The sequence below is a fragment of the Micropterus dolomieu genome, linkage group LG08 (assembly GCF_021292245.1).
Source record: "Micropterus dolomieu isolate WLL.071019.BEF.003 ecotype Adirondacks linkage group LG08, ASM2129224v1, whole genome shotgun sequence".
In the NCBI taxonomy this organism is placed as follows: domain Eukaryota; kingdom Metazoa; phylum Chordata; class Actinopteri; order Centrarchiformes; family Centrarchidae; genus Micropterus; species Micropterus dolomieu.
Genome location: NC_060157.1, coordinates 25,411,872 through 25,423,585, shown reverse-complemented (window position 1 = coordinate 25,423,585; position 11,714 = coordinate 25,411,872). Strand labels below are relative to the sequence as shown.

Sequence of the window (11,714 nt, the reverse complement as noted above, 5' to 3'; positions counted from 1 at the left end):
TGGAGTACACTGCCTCTGCTGTGCTGCCATCTCCTCCTCCTCCTCCTCCTCCTCCTCCTCCTCCTCCTCCTCCTCTTCTTCCTCCTCCTCATCTTTCATCTGGTGGACATCTTCAGTCACATATTGCAGGTTCTCCTGGCTCATGTGGTTGCTCCTTTCTGGGCACTCTTCTTGCTCATCCTCCACCTCCTCATCCAACTCCTCTTGCTCCACTTCAGCAGCTTTTCTCCGCAGATCAGATGACTCTGCCAACACTTGAACTCTGTGTGCCATCTCCTCCTCTTCCCCCTCATTCATGTCCCCCTCCTGCTCGTCCTTTACTACTTCACCCTGTTTCACTGCCACGGTGACATCCTCCTCAGTCTCCATAGCAACAGGCTGCTGAATGGCCACAGTCGGAGCATTGTTGTTGGAAAGTCGGCCGAGGTGGAGGAGCGAGTTGGCCACCTCTTCAGTGCTCTGAGAGGGAGACTGACACTCCTCAGCTGCAGGTGGCGCTGCTCCGAGCTCAGGCTCGATGATCACGCACTCCTCCTCTGTGGAAACAGAGATGGAGAGGTCAGAGCTGAGTGGAAAAGGTGAGTCATGCAGTGAGCTAAAGCTATTGTCAGCAATATCTTTATCACCTTCCTGCCAGCTAAGTCATTCCCTGTGAACTCACTATGAAATGAAAACACCTGCTGTGACAGAGTCTGTAAATGTAGGAGACTAACTCACTAAGTCTTAGTGCCTCTAGGGGTCGTTAGGAGGCATGGCAGCTCACCTCTTGTAATTAGTAACATGCACAGGGCCTTCTAGTAACTTTTTTTGCTTTGTTGTCTATCTGTCAGGTGGATAAATATAAACCACCGCGCTTCCCCATGATCTCATTTATTATCTTTTCCTTCACATCTAGCTACTACTTAAAATTCCTAAATGACAGCTCAATCCCAAATGATGTGGCTCAGGAACTTTCTTGCCCTGGGTTAGGACTCTCTGGCAACACCCACCAACAAAAGATTAATTAAAAGTTCAGATTAAACTTGTCAACAGCGTACGTTGCATTTTTGCTCGTAGAGTAAATTTACACAATTTATCAATTATCAAAACTGATGTTAGTTTAAAATGACTTTAGTTCTAGTAGACTTCCTCACCGATGAAGAAGAGGCAAAAATGATGGTGGCTAAATAGCTGGTATGCTGAGTAGTAGAAAAGGCCTACCTTCATCAGCTGCAAATGTGTTCTCCCCCTTCTGATATGTCTCTTCTTCTTCCCTCTCCTCTTCCTCCTCCCGTCCATTTGTCTGTGCGTTCTGCGTCAGGTCTTTTGTCATCTCCTCTCTCTCCTGCTCTACTGCTGTCTCCCTCTCCTCTTCCTCCTCCACCTCCTTTGTCTTTCCTGCTTTCTCTCCATCTTTCTCTCTCTCGCCCTCAGCCTCGCTGCTTGCGTCGCTTTCTGCACTGAAGCCCTCATCCAGGGCCAGTTTCAGAGGGTGGGACTTCCTCTTGGAGGCCGGCCGCTCTGTTTCCTGCTCTTGCTCCTGCTCTGCCTCTGCTTCCTCTAGACGGCGCTTTCTGGCTATAGGGCAACCCAGAACGCTAATGGAGGGAAAGAAAGACAAAAAAGGACAAAGGAAAGAGAGAACAGAGAGGGAAGGATCATGAATGCCAAGCAGGGTTTTAATCAGAAATCACAAAAACACCAACACATCTAAAAAATCGCCATGCACCTCATCATATCCATGAGTGACTTTAAGCAGCACGATGGAGGGTCTGTGTGTGTTTTGACATGAAAAAGGATAGAGTGGTTCTTTCAGCAGAGAGTATGAGTTGACGCATGTGGCCTGGGGGGTGTGGGGGGGTACCATGCTGGCTCACTCAGACATCACAACCAATCTCAGCCAATTGACTGGAACGTTTAATGAACGACTTGTATGGAGAGGCGTACGGGCGAGGCAGCGGAGGGTGAAATCCAATAAACTCCCTCTTACTCTCACCTGGGAGACGCCGAGGGAGATTGAGGGACGATCTATAAACAAAGTGCATCTGAAATTGCCTGCTGAACGAATACACATGTAAACAAATAGCTAATATCTGCCCCTCAATAAAGAGAAGTCACAAGCAAGTGAGCTGCCCCGACTCTCGCAAAGCCTCTGAGGGTGAGCCACACAGGGGCGGAGGGAGGGAGAATAAAGCTAGAATAAATTCACTGCACATTTCACTGCAGTCCACTGAAAACTTCATTACTTGGGTTTAGCTCTGGGAGTGGGGAGTGCGGGAGTTTTGTGAAATCTAAAAACAGCTATTTTGACTGGCATGTGATGATTCAAAATTATTCAATGTGCCCTTTCTTTCCATCTGATTTTGGCCCTTAGGGTCATAAAGTATCTTTGAAACTATTATCATTTTCTGCTTAAGAAACTTTATTTAAGGGTTTGTAATGCTCGTCTAACTCAGCAGTCCCCAACCTGGGGGTCGGGACATGAAATAAACTTTAGGGGCAGCAAGATGAATAAGAACAGAAGAAAAAAGCAGAATAAATATATATTTCTGCTACACAAAGTTATGCTTATTTTTTATGCTTTTTCTTCTAAATTATAGTTTATTTCCTATTTGGGAGTTTAATAACTATTCTAGTAAAATAAAATGAAAAAATTACTGTTTTGTTGACAGCGAACAATTGATTGGTGACTCAAGTCACAAGCAGATGCTGTGGGGGCAGAGAGGATGAGGAGGACAGACAGACAGAGAAGAAGGACAGACAGAGGGTGGGTTTTTAATCTGCCCTACCTTCTGTGTCGTGAATATCTCCCACTGATATGGCCAGAGCCATTGCATCCAGGGGTGGGGCAGCTGGATGGATGGATGGAGGTTAGAGATATGTTTAAGGCACGGTGCATTTTAGTCCCTATGCAGAAGCAATGATAACCACATGCAGTAAACAAGGCAAATACATGCAAACTGAGCACAGATGTCACACAAATGCACACGCACAAAGATGTGTATCCCCCCCCCCCATCTGTCCAGCAGATACACATAATGCATGGATGCAGGTGGCATCAAGCCAGAGAGAACATAATATTGTATGTCGTACATCAACCCTGGCCTATATCCTGTTAGTATGAGCGATAAGGATCAGCCGAGACCTGCTGTAATTTCCCCTGCTCTGCTCTCCTCACCAGTCATCATCATCAGGTCTCGCTCTCTCTCCCTCTGTATCCCTCCTCCAATTCAGGTTGCTATGACCCCTCAGGATGGCTCATTTCAATTCTCATTAACTTCCCCCAGCAATTGCCCTTTATTACTCCAATTATCCTTATTATTAATTTCACTTATTAAAAATGCTGCATTTGTATTTTAAATGAGGCACTCTCTGGCCTCCCTACTGTTTTTTTTCCTTAATCCAGATACCGAAAGGTTTTTTTTTGGAGTGCTGAGCTCTGATCGATGCTCGGAGATGAAGTGTGACAAAATGAGAGAGGTTGAAAAAATAATTTAGAAGGAGGGAGAGGAAGAAGGACAATGGGCTTCATGACCAGTGAGGCCCTGAAAGCTGTGCCTCAGTGGGAAAGAGGAAGAGGATAACTAGGAAGATAGGGCAAGACAAAAACGAAATCTTTGCCCTTCACCAGCCTCTCTACTCATGCTGTATCCTGTCCATAGCAGAAAATAGCAAAAGGCTGTGAGAAATCAATAGCACCCTGTTGGAGGCACTGACCACAAGCTGAGCGATAATAATAAATAAAAAATAATAATATACAACATTATCTAAAGAAGCACTGATAGTGAGACTACGAGTGCGGTGTACATAAAAGAACTTTATGAAAGAGATTTGCACAACGATGAAGGTGTTTCCTTACCTCAGCTCTTGTCCTACGAGTTCAATAGGAACTGAGAGAAAGGGGTAGAAAAAGAGGGGGGAGGAGAAGAAAGACACAGGGAGGGAGAACAAAGGTGAACGACTGCTCAGAAAGCTGCACTGCTAAAAGAAGCTCAGATCAATAAATCACAAATGCATACGAATCCCATGAGGCTTCCTCATAGAGGATTACACACTGGTGACTGCGTGATCAGGAGGTGAAAAAAACACCTACACACTACTGAGCACACATACAAAAACACACACACACACACACACACATACACACACATATCTACATGTAAACATACACCCATACAAACACATGCTCACTGAGGCGAGTACAAAACAAACAGGAGCGTAAGCGCTGGCCTGCACAAACATACTGTATGAATAACACGCACACAAAGGCAAACACGAAACACACACACTGAGTGAACAAAAAACCCTAAATCAGCCAAATTGCATTGTGCTGTTCAGAAAAAAGTGACAATTATATGCAGAGTTCAGCAATAAAACATGATTAATTGTTGCACTTTAGTTATCATAATTGGGAAAATGAAATTAAAAGCAAAACTGCCATCATCAGTGGAAAACAGCACTTCTTTCAGGAACAACTTATAGTAATTGCCTTTAAAACATAAATCAAGCTCTGCTCACAAACAACACATACACACAGGCACACACACATCGCTCTCAGCTGGCTATGGGCATCGATTGGGAGTTGAGCGATAGATTGAGTTTGGAGAAATATCCTATTTTCATTTGGAGCAAACGAGAAAACAATATGATCCTGGAGAATTCAGTTTGGGCTCCGATATCACATGCATTAATCACATGTCAGAAAGACCCTGGGTACTGAGAAACACTAAGAGCAGAGAAAATACACACTGACACACTCTAACACACACACACACACACACACACACACAGTTGACACCATCATCTCAATTTCTCAGTCTTTCATCATACAGTTGGGATGACTGGACGCCTTCCTGCGCTCTGAATGCCATGTGAACTGTTGCTCTGCAGACTTCTAAACATCAAACACACACTTGTTCACATACCAACACATGATGAAAGACACACATGTATCAATATGTAAAAACACATTCACAATTACGCACAAAAAAAATCATCAAATATATGTTCTCATTCACACATGAGCATACACATTGATAGGCAATTTCTTTACTGTATACGCACATGCATGTTCATATGTGCCCAGACACAAACATGCATACTGCTCATACACTGAACAAAATTATAAACGTTTTTGTTTTTGCCCTCATTCATCATGAGCTGACCTCAAAGATCTAAGACTTTCTCTATGTACACAAAAGGCCTATTTCTCTAAAATATTGTTCACAAATCCATCAAAATCTGTGTTAGTGAGCACCTCTTTGCCGAGATAATCCATCCACTTCACAGGTGTGGCATATCAAGATGCTGATAAGACAGCGTGGGTTTAGCACAGGTGTGCCTTAGGCTGGCCACAATAAAAGGCCACTCGAAAATGTGCAGTTCCATCACACAGCACAATGCTGAGGGAGTGTGCAATTGGCATGCTGACTGCAGGAATGTCCACCAGAGTTGTTGCCTGTGAATTAAATGTTCATTCCTCTACCATAGGCCGTCTCCAAAGGCATTTCAGACAATTTGGCAGTACATCCAACTGGCCTCACAACCGCATTCTTTGGTTATGCAACAATTCGTTTGCATAACCAAAGAATTTCTGCACAAACTGTCAGGAATCGTCTCAGGGAAGCTCATCTGCATGCTCATCGTCCTCATCTGAGCCTCGACCTGACTGCAACTTCGCACGGTCATTGAAGAGGAGTGGACCAACATTCCACAGACCACAATCAACAACCTCATCAACTCTATGCGAAGGAGATGTGTTGCACTGCGTGAGGCAAATGGTGGTCACACCAGATACTGACTAGTTTTGGGACCCTCTCGGGACCCTCCCAGTACAGTGAAACTGCACATTTTCGAGTGGCCTTTTATTGTGGCCATATTAAGGCACACCTGTGCTGTCTGATCAGCATCTTGATATGCCACACCTGTGAAGTGGATGGATTATCTTGGCAAAGGAGAAGTGCTCACTAACACAGATTCTGACAGATTTTCTGAACAATATTTGAGAGAAACAGGCCATTTGTGTACATAGAGAAATCTTTGAGTTCAGCTCATGATGAATGGGGGCAAAAACAAAAGTGTTGCATTTATAATTTTGTTCAGTGTATATACATCTGTATCTGTTTATTTCACATAAATATCTGTATTTGGATTATACCAGAAGTGGGGGGTTGGTGCAGCATTAGCGTTGCATTATCCTGCAATGCCCAACAACTCTGATGAAAAGTGATGAAACATTATTCAGGATGGATGTCGCAGAATGTCTGGATATTGAAATTAAAATCATCTACATCTCCACATTTTCAGATTGGAGCCTATTTGTAAGCGTTTTGGTAAATCTGAATCCTTGAACGTCATGATGCTTTGGCTACTAGCAGTTCCTGTTCACACAATCGCCTGGAGGACTTTGATGCTGAAGAAAAAGTCTGAATCGGATGATAACAAGCTAAGGTCTGAGTTAAATAAGGTGTGTGACTCTGAGAAGTAGTGTGACAAACTGTATCTGCATAATTGTTAGACAATTTGTTGACATCTCCAGTATGTTCACATTCACACAAGCACATATACATAAACACACTGACAGACACTTCAATCACGGTACATCTGTATATACATCAACATCAGCATGCACACAGACACACAAACACGGATAAATGCTCATCTACATATGCATGAACACACACACACTCCTGCTAACCAGCAGAGCTGATGTGTGCTCTTGACAGAGTGTGAGTGTGTTAAACTTTATGTTTGAGTGCATGTGTGTGTTTGTTGCAAGGAAGCACCTTCAACAGACAGGGCCTGACATGATGGAGAGAAATGACAGACACTCACCTCTGATTCCCTTGGACCGAGTGCGAGTTCGCTTGTCATCACCCTCTACACTCATCTGGGAAGGCGAGACAAGTAAAAAGAGAAAGCGGGAGAGGAAGAGAGAGTGAAGTGAGTACAGGAGGAAACAGAAAAGACAGTGGATAAAAAAGGAGAGAGAGAAAATACACCATCAGAGGTAATTTCTCTGTGTGCTCTTGATATTCCACCACACATCCACAGTTAATTGTCCTTCCTCTGCTTCAAAAGAACTGCTATAATAACCCTCACTCAGAATGTTCCCATTGAAACACACCAAAGGTAACGCTGACACAAAGCAACGATCATATCTTTAATTCTCTCAAAACAGCGCTCCCTCATCCCGCCTCACCCATCGTTTTGTCTCAGCGCCATCCTGCCGTCCTGCTCACTCCATCAAAAGAGAGATAGAAATAAAGGCTACACGGTATGGAAGGAAAACAAACCCTCTGGTTCAAACTACTTTTCAAATCCTCACCCCACACACCTCCCATCACTCTCCCTGTAATTTCCTGCACCTGAATGGTACACGATTGTTCGCTGTGCAGAGGCAACACGCAGCCCCTCTGCTTACAGGGGCCATGGCCCTGACAATCATAACTATGCTGAATATAATAATAAAGCAAAAACACGGGCAGCTAAAAAGCCACTATAATAACCCTTTTAAGAAGAGGAGTAGTGTGTGTGTGTGTGTGTGTGTGTGTGTGTGTGTGCTGCTTACTCCTGGCTCGGCTTTTACGCCACAAAGGAGCAGGTGTTAACCCTGCTGCCTCAAACATACACACACACACACACACACACACATTGACCCTCGGCCACACCTCCTCAGCACCACCTCTCCATACTCAGTGCCGCTCTCAGTGCACTCTAAAGCTATCAGATGCTTTTTAGACACAATGGAGCCATTAGCTTTGATTACTGGACTCTGTTTTTTTTATACATATCGCAGGTCTCCCCTCTTTCTCTCTTTCTGTCTCACACTTCCTCCCTCCCTGTATGCTCCCCACCTCCCCCTTCCAAACTCCCCCTTTATCTCCCCAGTTGCCTACACCCTCCCTCTCCTTGCCCAGGCACTTAGCTGCTTTGTTGCTTCTCTATAGTCAAGTTGGCACCGCCACAGTGGGATTCAAACATGGGGGCCCTGTTTCTCTTCTTTTTTCCCCCTCTCCCTCTCTCTATTTGGCAATGCCCCTTTCCTGCTAATAGACTACTTATGAAAAGAAGGAGGGTAAAAGGGATGAGAGGAAGATGAAGCACGCTGTTGTTGTTGTTGTTAAGGCCATTTTTTTCACAGAGGAGCGTGCGCTTCATTCATTAGCGTCTAGTGTTTGACTGGAGGTACAGGTGCAGGCGCAAGCCCCTCCCTTCCTGTGTAAGTCTCCGCCGCCTTGGCCTGCTCATCTCTCTCGCTCTCTCTCTCCCTCTTGCCACTCTTGCCCCAACTCTTTTGATCAAGCACTGCTAATGCAGAAGTCGTGCAACAAGCAGCAGCGTTGTGCCCTGCCTGAAGGGAGCAGTTGACTCCCTTGCTCCACTCACAGCGCTGTGTGGGAAGATGAGCGGACGAGTGTGAAGTGAAGAGTTTTCTGTGAATGTGTAGTTTCCTTTGTGTGCCTTCAGTAGTTCAAAGTCCATTTCCTTACACTCGACTGTCTGCACTTGTTTGTATGCATGTGTGAAAGGAGCAGTGGTGGAATATAAGTACTGTAATTAAGTACAATTTTGAGGTGCTTGTACTTGAGTGTTTCAATTTTATGCTACTTGATACTTCTACTCCACTACATTTCAGAGGGAATTTTTTTTTTTTACTCCACTAAATTTATTTGATAACTATTGATGGCTTTCTAGTTACAGATTACATATTTTAATTTTGCACACAAAACCTATGACCGGTTTAGAAAATATTTTGCATTTTAAATATTAAACTGCCCAATTTATAAAGTACTTAAAAGCTTCACCTCCATTAAAATGCTTATATGGTAAGCATGATAATAATCAATTAATATAATATGTAATAATACAAGAAATATAAAAATAAAAGGACACTTTTTATGCAGAACAAGTACTCGAGTGCCCCATTGGGTACTTCTGCAGTTGCTTGGGGGTATGTGAAAGGATTGTGGAGTAGCTCAACTAATTTGAAAAAAATAAAGCGGAAAATTACAATTTGAATAAAATAATCCACATATTAAGTCAGCTGTAACACCATGTGTTGAGAATGTGTGAAAGTTAGCAAGTGAGCAGCCTATATGACAAAGAAAAGCATCAAATACTCCCGTTTGACAGGTTGGTCCCAGGGAATGTTTGGCATTTTACTTGAAGATTGACTGACATGATGAATTGATTATCAAAATAGCTACCAGTTAAATTTCTGTCACTCAACTACTTGACTAATCAATTGATTCTTTCAACTCTAATGTAGTAGAAATTGACTTTACTTTATCCACCACTGGTAAGGAGTGTGAACAAGCAGTGTGTTTGGTTGGGGCTGAAAAAGCTTTTAGTTTTCTAACTTTCTGTCTTGTCATCTAAGAGGACAGACCACAGTGGTGGCAAGCTGTAGTAGCAATGCTCACTGCTTATGACTTGAAGACTGACCTGTAAACATGATTAAGAGAAGTAGCGAAGGCTACAAGTCGATTCATCAAATGCTAACATGGGTGGAATTGCAAATATACACCACTTTGCATGACTCAGTGTAACTCAGGAATGAAGGAGATCAAGGAAGAGAGTATGTTTATGGGGTGCAATGGATAAGACACATGCCTTTGGTGTGAGAGACTTAGGTTCAATTCCCCACTGTGACCCACCCACCATGTGTCCCTGAGCAAGACATTTAACCCCTCGTTGCTCCAGAGGCGTGCGTCCTCTGACATATGTAGCAATTGTAAGCTGCTTTGGATAAAAGCATCCTCCTTCTTTGCCTCCTCCTTACATTGATAGTCATTGGATGAATCAAAACCTGGACTCAAAAGGGCCCCTATTGCTTTCATGTTTGCGTAACCATAGTTACGCACATTTAAATAGGTAAGCACATCTGAGTTCTCCTCTTTTTCCTGTCCTATTCCTCAATTCCACCTCATTAAATGTGTATGAACACAAAGTCACAGCGAGTGAATCCAGATGCAGCAAGGCAGGCATTCACCAGATTTTCATAATCTCTTTCAAAGGGCTCCTTTTAATGTATGTTCAAAACGTGTCTTTTACCTTGTTGTCTTTTAATTACACTCCTTGAACAGTGTATGTAGGTGGGCCTACACAGGACCAGCAACAGATTGAGCAGGAACAGAAATTGAGAGAAACAAAAAAAGAGAGAATGAGCGAGTGTGTCCGGCTGTGTGTGCCTTTGTGTGTGTGTGTATGTGTGTCTTGAGGTTTAACTAGTGTGAAATATGGTGTGGAGCAGCAGCAGAGAAGGAAGAAAAAAGGAGGAGGAGGAAGGCCTTGCTCATCCCTACAGGCTGTGTTGTACATTATCAATTATGTCCTTCTTTGTGTGCAACGGTTGGTGCAGGAGGGCCCCGGCTCTGCTCTGCTTTCTGACAGCTCTATGTAAATGGCTAGCTGGGGGCAATGACTTCAGAGAGAAGGTCACCCTTCGTCCCCCGGTGCACATAAATGACTCTTTTATTCATTTTCAGGTTTACAACAGTAGATGAGGAAAGGAGGGGGTTAAGGTGGGCTGGAGTTGGAGAGGAATGTTCACAACGATGAAGACTGACATTTCCAAAAATGACTTGTGGACAGCGGCTGCCAATTAGAGGCGTGCTGTTCAGTTCCCTCAATAGGCGGAAAACGCTGCGCAGTCTCCATGTTGGATCCCCACACGGCGAGGCCTTCCACAGTTTCACTTTAATAATTCACACAAGGCAGGGCGGAGTAGTGAGGAGGAAGGAGGGGAGACAGCATGTTTCCCACTTCATATGCGAAAAGACTGAGCATGTGTGACCGCATAATGGGTCAGATGTGAGTATGTGTGCTGTCAGAGGTTTGCCATTTACAGTATGAGTCATCCTGATTTCAGTGTTCGTAGCTAAACATCTTTTCAGCTCTAATCCTCTGTCCGTTTCATTCATCTCAGTTCGCTACCAGTCTAAAGAGATAATAAGAAGGTTGTGTGACAGGTATCATAAGTGCCAGGCCAAACAGACGGGGGCCGCTTCACATGATGTAGTGTTTGAAACCGACGCCTCACTCTCCTCTGCTCCCTCAGCAGCAGAAATCAAACCAAATCAATAAAAGTCATCTCTTCAGATGAACCCGAGCCATCAGGGGGAAGCAAAACTACTTTTACTGGGCCCAGGGGAAAACAATCGCCTCCGCCTCACCACCCCCACTCCTCTCTCTTTCAATCTCCCCTCAATCCCTCCATCTCTTTGTTGAGTGTCACTGTTGTGATGCACGGTGAAAAAAAGGGACCAGATGTTTTCAGGATAGAGAATTAATGTTGAAACGGTGGCAGTGTGGGTCAGAAGTTTTAGATTTCAGTTAAAGAAAGAGGGTAGACAGATTTAGGATTGCAGCGAGTGTTAAAAGGAAGGAAAAGAGACTATTTTTCTACTCTGCTGATAAGGAGGAATATCATGGACAAAAAAAAGTATGAGCAGCTCAAGGACATCCTTTCGAGTTTCTTTTTTATATTGTGTTTCAGTAAAAAACCTGTGAAGTGAAGTGAACTCAGCAGCGGGAAAACGCTGAGCTGTGCCATGCTGAGCTTAACTAAACTAAACTAAGCTGAGCGAGGCTGAGGCAAAGGATGGGCAGGGCCAAGCGGGGAGATTTGATGTGCTGTTTGATTCATGTTTTTCTGTCCAGTGTGTCCATCAACCCCCCCTCACCTCTCCTCAACACACACACAGCTTGTCTCTTTCCTCCCCCCCCCCCCC

The 11,714-nt window shown here is 44.1% G+C and overlaps 1 protein-coding gene across 1 annotated transcript in view; it reads right to left on the bottom strand.

The window, feature by feature from the left end:
* Window positions 1–11,714, bottom strand: part of myt1b (myelin transcription factor 1b) — a 101,940-nt gene that overhangs the window by 17,734 nt on the left and 72,492 nt on the right. Inside the window, exons 4-8 of the mRNA XM_046057222.1 lie at window positions 6,814–6,868; window positions 3,839–3,869; window positions 2,769–2,831; window positions 1,201–1,577; window positions 25–536 (exon numbers count right to left, since the gene is read on the bottom strand). Of these exons, the coding sequence (XP_045913178.1) occupies window positions 25–536; window positions 1,201–1,577; window positions 2,769–2,831; window positions 3,839–3,869; window positions 6,814–6,868 (1,038 nt within the window). The remainder of the gene's footprint in view (window positions 1–24; window positions 537–1,200; window positions 1,578–2,768; window positions 2,832–3,838; window positions 3,870–6,813; window positions 6,869–11,714) is intronic.